This window comes from Bombina bombina, chromosome 8, assembly GCF_027579735.1.
Source record: "Bombina bombina isolate aBomBom1 chromosome 8, aBomBom1.pri, whole genome shotgun sequence".
In the NCBI taxonomy this organism is placed as follows: domain Eukaryota; kingdom Metazoa; phylum Chordata; class Amphibia; order Anura; family Bombinatoridae; genus Bombina; species Bombina bombina.
In genome coordinates this window covers 250,387,342-250,404,386 of record NC_069506.1, presented here as the reverse complement: position 1 = coordinate 250,404,386, position 17,045 = coordinate 250,387,342, and the positions used below count along the sequence as shown (strand labels likewise).

The following is a 17,045-nucleotide window of genomic DNA, read 5'->3' as shown; positions in this document are numbered from 1 at the left end:
AACGACCTTGCATTTTTGCATTCCCCATAGAAGTCAATGGAGAAAAAAGTGAAAGAAAATTCAAATCCGCCAATAGTATGAAAGATTTTTCCTTTCATTCTATTGGCTGATTTAAATTTGAAGATTCAAATCAGCCGATAGGAATGCAAGGGTACCCCTTTATAAAAGGGGTACCTTGCAATCACTATTCAGTGTGCAGCTGGAAACCGCACTAAGAGGACTTCTGTGTTGAAGGTCTGAAGAGGAGGACCAATGTTGCCGCCACCATTGTCAGGGCCATTGACATTGCCGCCGCCGCCACCAGATGAAGTTAGAAGATGGACCCGCAATGAAGATAAATGAAGATGGAATGCCGCCGGGATAAAGATTGAGCAGCGTCCATAATCATCGGTGAGTACCAACTTTAGGGTATGTGTTAGTTTTATCAGGGCAATGGGTAATTTAGCTTTCTTTAGTTATTTTTTTTTTTTTTTTTTTTTTTTTTTATTGAGGTAACATTAAACAGTGATACAGTTACATTGTGTGGACACGTTACATCACATCATATTTATAGACAATATTACATATTATAACAGTTAATGATGACATGACCATAAGTGATTACTTTAACCTCCCTTTTTTTTTTTTTTTTTTTTCTTTTTTTTTTAAATACAGAAAGAAAAAGAAAAGAAATATAGAAAGAAAAGGTTTATGGCTATTCGCTAAAGCGCAGAACCTGTATTAAATAGCTCGTTCGCGTTTTCATCCAAGATTTGTATCCCATGTCTTACATCATATATTATACTTGCTATGTATGTACTCTTCCCAAATAAAAAGCATCTCATGAAAGAAGTCTTGTTTCATTATTTTCATATAATGGTACTCCTCCAGCTGTAGAGTTTTATGTATAGTGTCTACCCATAGAGCTATAGAGGGGATTTGTTTTTGCTTCCAATGTTGTGCAATTAGTACTTTGGCACTGTTAGAAATGACTTGAAATAAGGCTAGGTGTGTTACAGGTAATTTTTTGGGAGGTTTATTTAAGAGCCACAGTAAAGGGTCTAATGGAATGTTTGGTCCCAGTATCTTTTCTGTATGGGTTACTACATCTCTCCAAAAGAGGGTGATTTTGCTGCAACTCCACCAAATATGTCCCATGTTCCCTACCTCTTTTTTGCATTGCCAGCATAGGTCAGATCTTTGTGGGTATAAGGTCTTTAAACGTGCAGGAGTATAATACCAGCGATGCAGAATCTTAAAATTGATTTCTAATATCTTGGCTGATGTAGAAGCTTTCATAGTTCTTTTAAATATTTTACATAAATCTCTAGGGGGTATATTGATTTTAAGTTCTTTTTCCCATCGTTTCATATAGTGATATTCTGTGCCTATCGGGACCTGTTGTAGTATGTTGTAAATTATGGATAGGGTGTGTCTAATAGGGGATTTTGAGATGCATAATTTTTCAAAGTTTGTTGGAGAACGTATCAAGTTATTTTTCCCTTTGTGACATTGGAGAAATGAGTGAGCCTGCAAGTAGAAGTACCAGTTACGAAAAACATGTAGATTATTTTCGATGAGCTTCGATCTAGAGTGCATTGACCCAGCCTCAGTAAGAGTATAAAAAGGTAAATTACTTAGCCTATCTAAAGGGTTTAGTTTATTCATTTCTAGACCTGGAAGGAATTCTGGATTTCCTAGAAGTGGTGTTAGAGGTGAAGGTTTAGAAGAAAGTAATGGGTACACAACCATCAGTCTATCCCACATTTTAAAAATTTCTACAATTATATAGTTGTCCATTAACTTTGTCCTTCTTTCAGATTGCTCCATCCAACACAAAGAGCCTAAATGATGATGGCGGCCTATTTGGTGTTCTATCTTAACCCATATCTTGTCCTTATAATTAGTGTGCCGATCTACTATTCTTTGAAGGAATATCGCCTGTCTATACTTCATCAAGTCTGGAACACCCAATCCCCCCGATATTTTGGGAAGGCACATCAATGTTTTATTAATTCGGGGATGCTTTCTATCCCATATATAATCATTAATAATTTTTTGTAGGGAAGGTATATAGGATGGAGGGAGGGGTATTGGAACAGTTTGAAAAAGATACAGCAGTCTAGGTAGAATATTCATGGTTATGGTCCCCATTCTCCCCAACCAATTAAGACGTTTAGATCTCCACGAGCTTAGATCAGCTATTATATTCTTCTTGAGTGTATCATAATTAAAAGTAATTAAGTCTGAGTGATGTCGTGTCAGCGATATCCCTAAATATTTAATAGCGTTGGTTTGCCATTTAAATGGACACATTTTTAGTGTTTGGTGAAGCTCTGTCTGACTTAAGTTAAGGTTCATAATTTCTGACTTCGAAAAATTAATTAAGAAGTTAGATATATTTCTAAAATCATCAAACTCTCTCATTAATTCTGGGATTGACATGCTAGGGTTAGTGAGTGTGAGGAGTATGTCATCCGCGAAAAGAGATAGTTTATATACATCTGTTTGGAGAGACATTCCTCTAATAGCATTATTTTCCCAGATTTTTATGGCTAAAATTTCCATAGCACAGGCAAACAGTAGGGGCGACAGGGGGCACCCCTGTCTTGTTCCATTTTTAATATAGAAAGAATCGGAGAGAGTACCGTTTACTAGGATACGGGCGCTTGGATTATTATACAGAGCAAATATCTTTCCTAAAATACCTACTCCAAAACCGAAACGCTCTAGAGAGTGATATAAAAACGTCCAATCTACACGATCGAACGCTTTTTCTGCGTCCGTGGAGATCAAAACCGATTGAGTGTTGGTATTTAAAGCGTGTTGTATTAGGTGCAAGGTGTGGATCGTGTTGTCTTTTGCTTCTCTGTTCATAATAAAGCCAACTTGGTCTCCGTGTATAAGATGAGGTAAAAGCGGGCATATTCTATTAGCCAATATTTTAGCAAATATTTTCGAGTCTGTATTTAAAAGGGAGATTGGTCTGTAGTTCATAACCTGATCAGGTGGTTTCCCTGGTTTGGGAAGTAAAACTATTGTGGCCTCCAGTGAGTGTTTTAAAAAGGTGTTATTTTTTATCTATTCCATTATAAAGGTTACATAAGTGGGGGGTCAATAGGGGGTGATATTTTTTATAATAGAGATTAGTAAAGCCATCCGGGCCAGGGGCTTTACTGTTAGGTAAGTGTTTAATAACATTGGTAATTTCCTCCGTTTGGATTGGTCGATCTAGGTATTCTTGTTGCTCTTTTGATAAGGAGGGGATCCCAATGCCATCCAAATATTTTGCTATTTTATGTTTAAGAGATTTATCATGTGTAGATGCTATGGGGTCAGATTCATTAAGATTATACAATCCTTCAAAGTAGTCCCGAAATGCTTTTGCTATAGCTGTTGTACCTAAACAAGGGGAGCCTTTTGTGTTTTTAATGGACATGACAAAAGTCTTGTTAATTCGTCTACGTAATTTTCTTGCCAAAAACCTACCACTCTTATTATCACTATCGAAATAAATTTGTTTAAGTTGAAGGGCTTTACGTTTATAGATATGCAACAATTGTGCATTCATATCTTGTCTTTTAGACTGTAGCTCATCGTGAATGAGATTATCCTCTGGAGTTTGTTTATGTCGGGATTCCAGAATAGTTATTTGATTTAATGTTTCTTCTAATCTAGCTCTTTTTTGTTTATTCAGCATGCTTTGGAGGCTAATACATTCACCCCGTATTACACTTTTATGAGCTTCCCAGGTTATTCTATTGTCTATGAGTGGGAAGATATTAATTTCAAAGTATTCCTTAATAGATTTCCCCAGCTTCTCAGTTATCAGAGAATCATCTAGTAGTGATGGGTCAAATTTCCAATTGAAGTGTTTATTAGGAATGTCAGGCCATTTTAAGTCACAGCTCATGTAAGAGTGGTCTGACCACGTACAGGGTAGAATTTTACTCTGTCTGACATATGAAAAACTAGTGACATCCATAAGTATGTAGTCTATCCTGGAGAACAGTTTATGTGGGGCTGAGTAGAAAGTGTAGTCTTTTATTAAAGGTTTAAGAGTCCTCCACACGTCATGTACCGCTAAGTCTCGTAAGCATTGTTTAATTGTATTTATCCTTTTTAAGGAGATAGAGGTTGACTGAGTGGAGCAGTCTATGGATGGGTCAAGTGGTACGTTGAGGTCACCTCCAATTATTAAAGAGCCTTTCATAATATCGAGGAGTGTATTAGATATGTTTTTGAAATAACGGTGCTGGTTAAAGTTTGGAGCATATACACATGCCAATGTCACAATCTTTCCATATAATGTGCCTATCACTGCTAAAAATCTACCTTCTTTGTCTTTGTGGGTTGCAATCTCCTGAAAGGGGACATTGTGTTTTATCAGTATCCCTACTCTGTTTGTTTTAGATAGGTTGGACGAGTAAAAACTTTGACCAAACTTAAATTTAAATGTTTGAGGTTCCCTACCCCTTTTGAAGTGTGTTTCTTGTAACATCACAATGTCACTTTTTGTCTGTTTAAAGTCGTGGAGGGCAGAATTTCTCTTCAGAGGGGAATTAAGACCTTTACAGTTAATAGATATTACCTTAATCTGATTACTTTGTTTGTTTGTCATGATGGGGTATGGGTAAGTGGAAGTGTGTTATTTTGTAGGCAAAGAGTTGTGTGTCATGGATGAGTGTGATCATTTATGTAAGCAATTGCGCTCTCTCGAACAGCCATTATCAGAGGTAGAGAGAAAAAAAAGTAAAACAAAATCAGAGAAGAGAGAAAAAGGAGCATAGGTAAATGGGGTTGAAAAGGGGAGGTGTACCGGAGACTTCCGTTTAAGAGGTAATAAGAGGACTGAAGATATATTTCAAGTAAATATTATTGTGAGCTTCCTAACTATTAGATACATTAGAGAGGGGAAAGGCAATTACATTTGAACAACATTTCACTCAACAAAGGGTCAACCTAGATTTTACTTTTCAGTAAGTCAAAGTATATAACTTTTCTAACAATATATAACACCCACAAGACATAGATAATGCAACACAGCTGAGATAGGCTAGAAGAGACCAGGCTGTCCTCACAGGAGTCATTTAAGTGGTACCAATATTGTCTCTAGTCTTTTCCATAGCTTCCTATAACCACTTATATTTTATCTGTCTAGACCGTCACCATAAACAACATAAAGTTTAATTGACATAAACCTGCAAAAAAGATATTTAACAATCCTAATAATAAATAACAAACATAGAATATATATAATGCAGCACAACAAAAATAAGCTTAAAGGATACTTGCTGCCCTTTCAGGGAGCTATTAAGTGAATTCTATTCCTTCTCTAGACTCTCCAGAGTTTCAGGTGTCAGTTTCAGAGTTCAAATCTGGTTGGATTATCTTCTGTTTGGAGTTTCTCTTCCGACGATGAACTGTAGCCCACTCTGGGCGCCTTTCTTTCAAACGAGAAGATCCTCCTTGTGTCTCCATTGAGTTGTTTTGGTCTGGTGGGATAGGAAATGTCAGATTGAGACCTTTAGAAAAAGAGTCCAAGTCGTTCAAACTTCTATATATCCAGGTTTTGCCATCCAGGAACACAATTAGACCAAATGGATATCCCCAGCGATATCTTATGTTGTTTTTCTGCAACACAGATGTGATAAATTTAGAGTCTTTTCTTTTCTGTAATGTGAGGGGGCTCAAATCCAAATATGCTTGTAGTTCATGATCCTGATATTTGTAGTTGGGATTGTCCCTGAAGTGTTGCCAAATAGTATCTTTATCTTTGAAATGTAGGAATTTCATAATGACATCACGAGGCGGTGCTTGACTTGGGGGTTTCGCTCTTAGAGCTCGGTGAGCCCTCTCTAGTGGAATCATTATTGCAGGTTCTGGAGATCCCGAAAGAGTTTGGAACAGAAGTTGCAGATAGTTTTCTAAATCATCTGGTTCTATCGTTTCAGGGATCCCTCTAATTCTCAAATTATTCCTGCGACCTCTATTGTCCAGATCTTCAATCTTGTCATTCAAATCCTGTATCAGGGTAGATTGTTGTTCTTGGTGTTCAGTTATGTCTTTGATATCTTTCATTGTTTCATCTTGCATAGTTTCTAGATCTCCGTTTTAATCAGGTCTTTCAAAGAGTCTATATCTGTTTTAGATGGGAGTTCGCACATTTTAGATAGGATTTGTGATAACTGGTCTTGCTGTGATCCCGCCATAGGGTTCTCTGGTGCTGTTGTTTTTGTCAGGTTGTTTTGGATTTGAGGACTCCTGCCCCGGGCTCTCCCTTTCTTGGGATTGGAAAAAAGTTGAGACTGATACAGGAGTAGTATTGTGAGGTTTAAGAGACTTTTCAGGCTTTGTTTGTCTTCTGGATGTCATTCTTGTATTTATAAGAGATTAAAACAATTAGAGGTTGTAATTCCCCTTTTGAGGCACTAGATGGAGCTCTTGCTATGATAATGAAGCCTTACAATCAGGAGCTAGGCTGCACAGTACAAAGAACAATATTATGTATTGATAACATTATGCTGTTTTTATTTTGTCTCCTTTTTATTATTGCATTAAATTTCCCCTCAGGTTGTCATGTGGAAATGATTTCAGATGTGACAGTGTCATTTATTTCAGAGTAAAAATGTGAAAAGTGATGTTTACATTATCTTCTGTAATTTTACTCCACATTTTAATTAGCAACATTAAACAGATCTATAACAACGTTGAAAATGTTGAAGAATAGTTGTCTCCACAATACTGTTGCTTAATTTAAGCATTCACATCTTGTTGTTGGTTAGTATAGGGGATTGGTGAGGTAAGGCTTTATTGAAGCATACTATCCCCTAAGTCTGTACTGCACTAGGTATATCCCGAGTAGCTGCGTAGTGCCCAGTGTGGGCTACGTTTGTCATTAATATTGGCCTGTCCTGTTCTGACTATATGTCTGGGGTCAGTTCATATACTTAGAGGCATGAGTGTGAGGTGTACTTAACTTTTATTTATCTGCACCTGATGCTGAGCTTAGATGCGGCGATCCGGTTGCCTCATGGAGCAGGCTATTCAAGATGGCGGCGGCATATCAGTTTGTGCAGCTTGCGCACCGGACTCCTCCTGAGATATAGCGATCAGAGACCTTTTAGATCGCTTGAAGGTAACCGCTGCAGTCCTTGAGCTTTCCCCCACCGGCTGAAGGCTTTTATATGGTCCTCTGCTGCAACTTATGCAGAGTTTGGAGCTCTCACAGAGCGGCCATGTCCCGGCGTGGCCAAACTCCGCCCCTCTCTTTAGTTAGTTTTTTTTATTTTGTGGTGGGTGGGGGGTGTTTTTTTTTCAGCAAAAGAGCTGTTCGCTTTACAAAAATTTCCTACATTGGTAGGACATTTATTTATTTTATTTTGGGGTTGTTGTTTTTTAAGGGGTATTAGAATAGGATTAAATTTTTATTATTGTTGGTAATTTATTTTTTTTATTTTCTGTAATGGTAGTTTTCGGGTTTTTTCTGTAATGGTAGTTTTTTTTTTTTAAAGGTAAGATTTTGTGATGTGGGCGGATGGCGGTTTAGGGGTTAATAGTTTATTTAGGTACTTTAAGATGGGGGATGGCGGTTTAGGGTTTAATAGTTCTATTTAGGTACTGCAATGGGGGGATGGAGGTTTAATGTTTAATAGTTCTATTTAGGTACTGCAATGTGGGGGGATGGCGGTTTAGGGGTAATAGTTTATTTATGGATGTAAGTATACTTTGTAATGTATTTTTGTTGTGTTTTGTGCAACTTTTTTTTATTTTCGGAAACTAGTTCACCACTAGCTCTTTACCACAGCATAAAAGGCGATTGCACTAGCCCAATTGCAATTTCTCTGAATTTGTAATATCAGCTGAATGAGAATGGCTTGTGACATCACAATTGCACTAGCACAAAACCATTTGTGCCTCACTTGTAATCTAGCCCTATGAGTTTTCCAATTCTGAAATGCACAGTGTTGATTTCACAAGGCAAAATCTGCTGCATATCTGTCCCTTATTGGTCTCAGCAGATGTGAGAAGTTGAAATAAGATGGCCCTCAGAATTTGAGAGGTAAGGAGGCTGGGAAATAAACGAGGCAGCACATTGGTGGTAGTTGCAGATGTAGCATGTGTGGACAGAGGCGGAGCTTCAGATATTGTAAGTGGAAAGAAACAATTGAAGGATTAAAATAAAGAAAGATTGGGGTAATTTTGCAACCCATCAAGCCTCTAAAATCACCACTGGTTGTAATCAACTTTGAGCTGCATATCTTTTGTCTTTTTTTAATTCCTATTAGTTAAAGGGACACTGTACCAAAAAATGTCTTTCCTGATTCTGATTGAGCATGAAATTTTAAGCAACTTTCTAATTTACTCCTATTATCAAATTTTCTTCATTCTCTTGGTATCTTTATTTGAAATGCAAGAATGTAAGTTTAGATGCTGCCCCATTTTTGGTGAACAACCTGGGTTGTCCTTGCTGATTGGTGGATAAATTCATTCACCAATAAAAAAGTGCTGTCCAGAGTACTGAAACCAAAAAAAAGCTTAGATGCCTTCTTTTTCAAATAATGATAGCAAGAGAACGAAGAAAATTTGATAATAGGAGTAAATTAGAAAGTTGCTTAAAATTGCATGCTCAATCTGAATCACGAAAGAAAAATATTGGGTACAGTGTCGTCCCTTTAAAGCTGTATAGAAAACTTTCTTAAAGATATATTTTAATTTTTTACCATAGTGACATACAAGGTAGATCACAAGCATTACATAGAGAGGTGCATTAAAATGCACCAGCTTAGAGTTGCACTTTTCTTAAATGGACAGTAAAGTCAAAATTAAACTTTCATGATTCCAGTAGAACATACAATTTAAAACACTTTTACCTTTTTTACATTTTACAATATACTATTATCTAATTTCCCCCATTGGTATCCTTTGTTAAAAAGCATACCTAGGTAGACTTAGGAGCTGCAGTTGCAGTATTGGAAGCTAAAGTAGCTACTTATTGATGCCTGCACATATATGCCTCTTGTCTTTGTGTTCAGCTATCTCCCAGTAGGGCATTGCTATTCCTTCAATAAAGGATACCAAGAGAATGATGCACATTTGATAATAGAAGTAAATGGGACAGTTGTCTAAAATTGTCGGCTCCATCTGAATCATGAAATATAAATTGTGGGTTTCATGTCCCTTTAAAGCAGTGTTTCCCAACTCCAGTCCTCGGGACCCTTAACAGGCCACATATTCATTATATCTTAACTAGAGCACAGGTGAAATAATCAGCTCACCCATCAGCTAATTAGTTCACCTGTGCTCTAGTAAAGATATAATGAATATGTGGCCGGTTAAGGGTCCTGAGGACTGGAGTTGGGAAGCACTGCTTTAAAGGGTGGCCAACTGGAGCATGTCAGCACTTGTTTACCATAGCTTCCCTCAACAAGTAAATGTCCTTTGCTCTTTCACTTGCAGATTTCTTGACATATTAAATATTCAAATCTTATTGTATTCACCAAAATGTTGGAGACCCACAATTGAAATAAACACCAAGGGATTAAAGCAATGGAACTCAATGTTTTGTGAAAAAATAGTGGTCCAGAAAAGTTTAGGCCTAGGACAGCATGGTACATATGGCTCCACAAAATCTTGATACTAAAATTTATACTTTTTAATCAGAATTTTATATTAACAGACAACTTTATATTTATATTCTTCATTTTAATATTCATTTTAATATGCCATTCATGTTCAAATGAGTTTATCTTGAAACGTTACTGTTACAGCTGAAAACCTTACTTCCTTATATTGGATATGTTTCATTCATTCATTAACTAATCTGAAAAAAATAACATTTTCTATGTTAAAATCAATTTGCTCTAAACACACCAGGTATATTACCTAGCCAGTATTATGTTTCAAGTACTCACAGGTTACAGTGACAGTTACTGGTAAAGATGAAGAAGTTCCCACGTCATTGTGCACAACACAACTATAATTGCCTGAGTGTGTTATGTTAATGCTAGTAAACAGTCTAATGGTTGATTCAACTTCATTATCTATGGGAATCCCATCCTTGTTCCAGGTATAGTGTGTTGGTCTGGGGTTACTGCTACTAAACTGGCATTCAAGTACAAAGACTTCCGCTTCTCCAATCTGTACTCTTTTTTGATTTACTTTGACTCCTTTGGCAGAATCTGCAGAAAGAAGAATATACTCAGATGTGGTTAAAATTAGATCAATCTAGATTGTGATAGTTATTTATATTTCTTTTTGATTTTACATGTTGGCTGAATTGGTTATCATATTGAAGTATTCACTCTTTTTATTTTTTTATATTTATTAAAAACAAGCTTTGTTTCACTATTTTAAGCATACAGGGGGTAGTTATCAAGCCGTCAACCTCAAATACGCTGGAATTCTGCAGCGTATTTGTGGCGAGGCTGATTCGCCTTAGTTATCAAGCCCTAGACACCGGCAAAAGTAGAATTTTGTGACGTAAGCTTCGATCCGCCGGACTCAGTCCGACACAGATCGATTCTTATGTCACTACAGATGTTCCGCACACAAGTGCGGCACAATCTGACTACTTTTGCTAGTTATCAAAAAACTAGCAGGTACGCTCGGCACTTTTCCGGCCCAGCGTACCTGGTTTTCAAACCGCCGCCCTGGAGGCGGCGGATCCCATAGGAATCAATGAGAGTCTGACCATAGCGAAAGTTCATGTTCGCTACTGCCAGACATCCCATTGATTCCTATGGGAGCTGTCTACACCTAACACCCTAACATGTACCCCGAGTCTAAATACCCCTAATCTGTCCCCCCTACACCGCCGCAACTAAATAAATGTATTACCCCCTAAACCGCCGCTCCCGGAGCCCACCGCAACTATAATAAATATGTTAACACCTAAACCGCCACTCCCGGTCCCCGCCGCAACTATAATATATGTATTAACCCCTAAACCGCCACACACAGACCCCGCCGCCACCAACATGATACCTATTAACCCCTATCTGGCCCCCCTATACCGCCGCCTTCTATAATAAAGTTATTAACCCCTATCCTGCCGATCCCGGACCTCGCCGCATATAAATAAATAGTTTAACCCCTAAACTGCCACTCCCGGACCCCGCCGCAACCTATATTAAACTTATTAACCCCTAATCTGCCCCCCTACACTGTCGCCACCTATAATAAATGTATTAACCCCTATCCTGCCCCCCCTACACCGCCGCCACTGTAATAAAATTATTAACCCCCTAAACCTAAGTCTAACCCTAACCCTAACACCCCCCTAACTTAAATATTAATTAAATAAATCTAAATAATATTTCTCTTATTAAATAAATGAATCCTATTTAAAATTAAATACTTACCTTTAAAATAAACCCTAATATAGCTACAATATAAATAATAATTTTATTGTAGCTATCTTAGGATTTATTTTTATTTTACAGGCAAATTTCAATTTATTTTAACTAGGTACAATAGCTACTAAATAGTTATTAACTATTTAATAGCTACCTAGCTAAAATAAAGAGAAATTAACTTGTAAAATAAAAACTTACCTAAGTTACACTTACACCTAACACTACACTATACTTTAATAAATTATTTCTATTTAAAACTAAATACTTACCTGTAAAATAAACCCTAAGATAGCTACAATATAATTAATAATTACATTGTAGCTATTTTAGGATTTATATTTATTTTACAGGTAACTTTGTATTTATTTTAGCTAGTTAGAATAGTTATTAAATAGTTATTAACTATTTAATAACTACCTAGCTAAAAGAAATACAAAATTACCTGTAAAATAAATCCTAACCTAAGTTACAATTAAACCTAACACTACACTATCATTAAATTAATTAAATAAATTACCTACAAATAACTACAATTAAATACAATTAAATAAACTAATTAAAGTACAAAAAATAAAAAAGCTGTTACAAAAAATAAAAAAAATAAGTTACAAACATTTAAAAAATATTACAACAATTTTAAGCTACTTACACCTAATCTAAGCCCCCTATAAGCCCCCTAATAAAATAACAAAGCCCCCAAAATAAAAAAATTCCCTACCCTATTCTAAATTAAAAAATTCAAAGCTCTTTTACCTTACCAGCCCTTAAAAGGGCCTTTTGCGGGGCATGCCCCAAAGATTTCTGCTCTTTTGCCTGTAAAAGAAAAATACAACCCCCCCAACATTAAAACCCACCACCCACATACCCCTAATCTAACCCAAACCCCCCTTAAAAAACCTAACACTACCCTCCTGAAGATTATCCTACCTTGAGTCATCTTCAGCCAGCCAACCATCAATGGAACCGAAGAGGAGATCCAGAGCGGCAGAAGTCATCATCCAAGGGGCGCTGAAGAAATCTTCCATCCGATAGAAGTCATCATCCAGGCGGCGCTGAAGAAGTCTTCCATCCGGGCGATGTCATCTTCCAAGCGGCGTCTTCAATCTTCATCCATCCGGAGCGGAGCGGAGCCATCTTCAGACGAGCCGACGAGGAGCTATCCTCTTCTTCCTGACGACTACCGACGAATGGATATTCCTTTAAGGGACGTCATCCAAGATGGCGTCCCTTCAATTCCAATCAGCCAATCAGATTGAGCTTGCATTCTATTGGCTGATCGGAACAGCCAATAGAATGCAAGCTCAATCTGATTGGCTGATTGGATCAGCCAATCGGATTGAACTTCAATCTGATTGGCTGATTCAATCAGCCAATCAGATTTTTCCTACCTTAATTCCGATTGGCTGATAGAATCCTATCAGCCAATCGGAATTGAAGGGACGCCATCTTGGATGACGTCCCTTAAAGGAATATCCATTCGTCAGTAGTCATCGGGAAGAAGAAGATGGCTCCACGTCGGCTCGTCTAAAGATGGCTCTGCTCCGCTCCGGATGGATGAAGATTGAAGATGCCGCTTGCAAGATGACATCGCCCGGATGGAAGACTTCTTCAGCGCCACCTGGATGATGACTTCTATTGGATGGAAGATTTCTTCAGCGCCCCTTGGATGATGACTTCTGCCGCTCCGGATCTCCTCTTCGGTTCCATTGATGGTCGGCTGGCTGAAGACGACTCAAGGTAGGATGTTCTTCAGGGGGGTAGTGTTAGGTTTTTTAAGGGGGGTTTGGGTTAAATTAGGGGTATGTGGGTGGTGGGTTTTAATGTTGGGGGGGGTTGTATTTTTCTTTTACAGGCAAAAGAGCAGAATTCTTTGGGGCATGCCCCGCAAAAGGCCCTTTTAAGGGCTGGTAAGGTAAAAGAGCTTTGAACTTTTTAATTTAGAATAGGGTAGGGAATTTTTTTTATTTTGGGGGGCTTTGTTATTTTATTAGGGGGCTTAGATTAGGTGTAAGTAGCTTAAAATTGTTGTAATATTTTTTAAATGTTTGTAACTTATTTTTATTTATTTTTTGTAACTTAGCTTTTTTTATTTTTTGTACTTTTGTTAGTTTATTTAATTGTATTTAATTGTAGTTATTTGTAGGTAATTTATTTAATTAATTTAATGATAGTGTAGTGTTAGGTTTAATTGTAACTTAGGTTAGGATTTATTTTACAGGTAATTTTGTATTTCTTTTAGCTAGGTAGTTATTAAATAGTTAATAACTATTTAATAACTATTCTAACTAGCTAAAATAAATACGGTTTAGGGGTTAAACTATTTATTTAGTTGCGGCGAGGTCCGGGATCAGCAGGATAGGGGTTAATAACTTTATTATAGAGGGCGGCGGTATAGGGGGGGCAGGATAGGGGTTACTAGGTATAATGTAGGAGGCGGCGGTGTCCGGGAGCGGGGGTTTAGGGGTTAATACATTTATAAGAGTTGTGGCGGGGTCTAGGAGCGGCGGTTTAGGGGTTAATAACTTTATTGAGTTGCGGGGGGCTCCGGGGGCGCCGGTATAGGGGGTAGAACAGTGTAGTTAGTGTGGGTGTTTAGTGACAGGCTAGCAATAAAGCTGTCAAAAAGCTGAAGAGCAGCGAGCTCGGATGAGTGATAACTCTCACAGTCCGCTGCTCATCGCCCCGTACTTGGTGCGCGGCTTTTTGACAGCTTTTTTGATAACTTAGGCGAAATTTTGCAGGTCTGCGGCGGCGATGGTAGGCGAGCTTTGGCGGGCGTATTGGGCCGGCAAAGGCAGGTAAAGTAGACGGCTTGATAACTACCCCCCACAGTATGTTACAAAGAGAAAAAACCCTACAATGAAGGGGATCTCCAAACCCACAACTCAGACGTGTTTCATACCTACAATACTTCACTAATACTGAACAGAGTGAAGAATACTAATTTATAGTGATGTCGCGAACATAAAATTTTCTGTTCGCGAACGGCAAACGCGAACCTCCGCAAATGTTCGCGAACGGGCGAACCGGGCAAACCGCCATAGACTTCAATAGGCAGGCGGATTTTGAAACCCACAGGGACTCTTTCTGGCCACAATAGTGATGGAAAAGTTGTTTCAAGGGGACTAACACCTGGACTGTGGCATGCCGGAGGGGGATACATGGCAAAATTCCCATGGAAAATTACATAGTTGATGCAGAGTCTGGTTTTAATCCATAAAGGGCATAAATCACCTAACATTCCTAAATTGTTTGGAATAACGTGCTTTAAAACATCAGGTATGATGTTGTATCGATAAGGTAGTGTAAGGGTTACGTCCCGCTTCACAGTGACAGACCAAACTCCCCGTTGATGTGGAGCAAGACGCAGCAGCAGAAGAGGACTCAACCGAGGAAGAGGTTATGGAAGAGGATGGAGTAGGAGGAGTAGAGGAGGTGGCAGCAGGCCTGCCTGCAAGTCGTGGCGGTGTCCCCAACTCCTCTGCAGAGCCACGCATTCCATGCTTGGCAGCCGTCAGCAGGTTTACCCAATGCGCAGTGTAGGTGATATACCTGCCCTGACCATGCTTTGCATACCAGGTATTAGTGGTCAGATGGACCCTTGCCCCAACACTGTGTGCCAGACATGCCATTTCTTCCTTTTGCACAATCGAGTACAGGTTGTAGATTGCCTTTTGTGCAAAGAAATTTCGTCCGGGTACCTTCCACTGCGGTGTCCCAATAGCTACAAATTTTTGGAATGCCTCAGACTCCACCAGCTTGTATGGTAAAAGCTGGCTGGCTAAGAGTTCAGACAAGCCAGCTGTCAGATGCCAGGCAAGGGGGTAACTTTGTGACATTGGCTTCTTACGCTCAAACATGTCCTTGACAGACACCTGACTGTGGGCAGATGAGCAAGAACTGCTCAAGGCGAGAGACGGAATGGCGGATGGTTGAGAGGGGGCAAGGAGGACAGCAGTGGTTGATGTGGCTGAAGATGCTGGACCAGGAGGAGGATGGCGGCTTTGAGTTTGTGTGCTGCTTGTACTCATGTGTTGATCCCATAGGCGTTTGTGATGTGCGATCATGTGCCTTCGCAAAGCAGTTGTACCTAGGTGGGTGTTGAACTTCCCACGACTCAGTTTCTTTTGACACAGGTTGCAAATGGCATCGCTGTTGTCAGAGGCAGACACACAAAAAAAATGCCACACTGCTGAGCTCTGCAATGACGGCATTCTGGTGGTGGCAACAGCATGCGTTGATTGGCGTGCTGTCTGGCTGACCCCGGGTGCCGATGCATGCTGTCTGACTGTGCCACTAGCTCCTTGCGACGACCTCCCCCTGCTTCCAACTCGTCTCCTCCTCCTCTCTGTCTACCCATCTGAACTTTCCCCCTGTTCTTCTTCTCTTCTAGCGGGCACCAACGTGACATCCACGGACGCATCGTCATCATCAACCGCTTCACTTGTATCTGACAACCTAGCAAAGGAAGCAGCAGCGGGTACAACATCATCATCATCACACCATACGTCCATGTGTGTAATGCTGCCTGACTGAGACATATCCCTGTTATCTACATCCTCTGGCAATAATGTATGCGCATCACTCATTTCTTCCAACTGATGTGTAAATAACTCCTCTGACAGATCAAGTGAAGCGGCTGTGGTGCTAGTGTTGGTGGTGGCGGCAGGCGGGTGAGTGGTAACTTGAGAGGTGCCCGAAGCTAAGCTGGAGGAGGATGGTGCGTCAAGGTTCCGAGCGGAAGCTGTAGAAGATTGGGTGTCCTGTGTTAGCCAGTCAACTATGTCCTCAGAACTTTTCGAGTTCAGGGTACGTGGCCTCTGAACACTGGGCATTATTCTAGGGCCAAAGGGAATCACAGCACCACGACCACAACGGCCCCTGCAAGGTGGCCTGCCTCTGCCTGTCATTTTTTTTTCGATTAGTGGTACTATGCGTTAAAGCTACTGTGACAACAGATATGAGTGGCACTGTGCACTGGCAGAAGTTGGCAGAGTAGACGCTGTAGGCCTGACACACACGCTTGCAGACAACTAACTGCTATTCAATCTATTACAGTCAAAATTGTATTTTTTTTTTTTTAAATGTACACTACTGTTACACCAGATATGAGTTGCACTGGTGTGACACTATGCCCTGGCAGGCACTGAAACGCACACGTGTGAAGGAAACTGACTGCTATTATTTCACAGTCAAAAAAGTGTTTATTTTTTTAAATGTACACTACTGTTACAGATATGTTACAGATATGAGTGGTTGCACTGGGCAAGTGGGCACAGTATACGCTGTGAGCCTGACACACACGCTGGCAGGCAGGCAACTTCAATTAGATTACACAGGAAAACAAACAAAAAAAAAGCTGACTGATGTTCTAGCCCTAAAAAGGGCTTTTTGGGGTGCTGTTCTTACAGCAGAGTTCAGATGAGTCCTTCAGAACTGTAGTGGACACTGAATACACTAGCCTAGCTATCGATTTCCCTATTAAATCAGCAGCAGCTACACTGTCCCTCCTCTCACTAAGAATGCAGCTTCCGAATGAATCTAAAATGGATGCTGTCCAGGAGGTGGGAGGGTCTGGGAGGGAGGGTCTGCTGCTGATTGGCTGGAATGTGTCTGCTGACTGTGAGGTACAGGGTCAAAGTTTACTCAATGATGACGAATAGGGGCGGACCGAACATCGCATATGTTTGCCCGCCGCAGCGAACGGGA

The 17,045-nt window shown here is 39.6% G+C and overlaps 1 protein-coding gene across 2 annotated transcripts in view; it reads right to left on the bottom strand.

Moving 5' to 3' along the window:
• LOC128639092 (B-cell receptor CD22) overlaps window positions 1–17,045 on the bottom strand; it is a 256,771-nt gene that overhangs the window by 63,023 nt on the left and 176,703 nt on the right. Inside the window, exon 6 of one of the 2 annotated variants that reach the window (XM_053691241.1) lies at window positions 9,894–10,160. The exons of the other annotated variant lie outside the window; for it this stretch is intronic. Within the exon in view, the coding sequence (XP_053547216.1) occupies window positions 9,894–10,160 (267 nt within the window). The remainder of the gene's footprint in view (window positions 1–9,893; window positions 10,161–17,045) is intronic. 2 annotated transcript variants of the gene reach the window in all.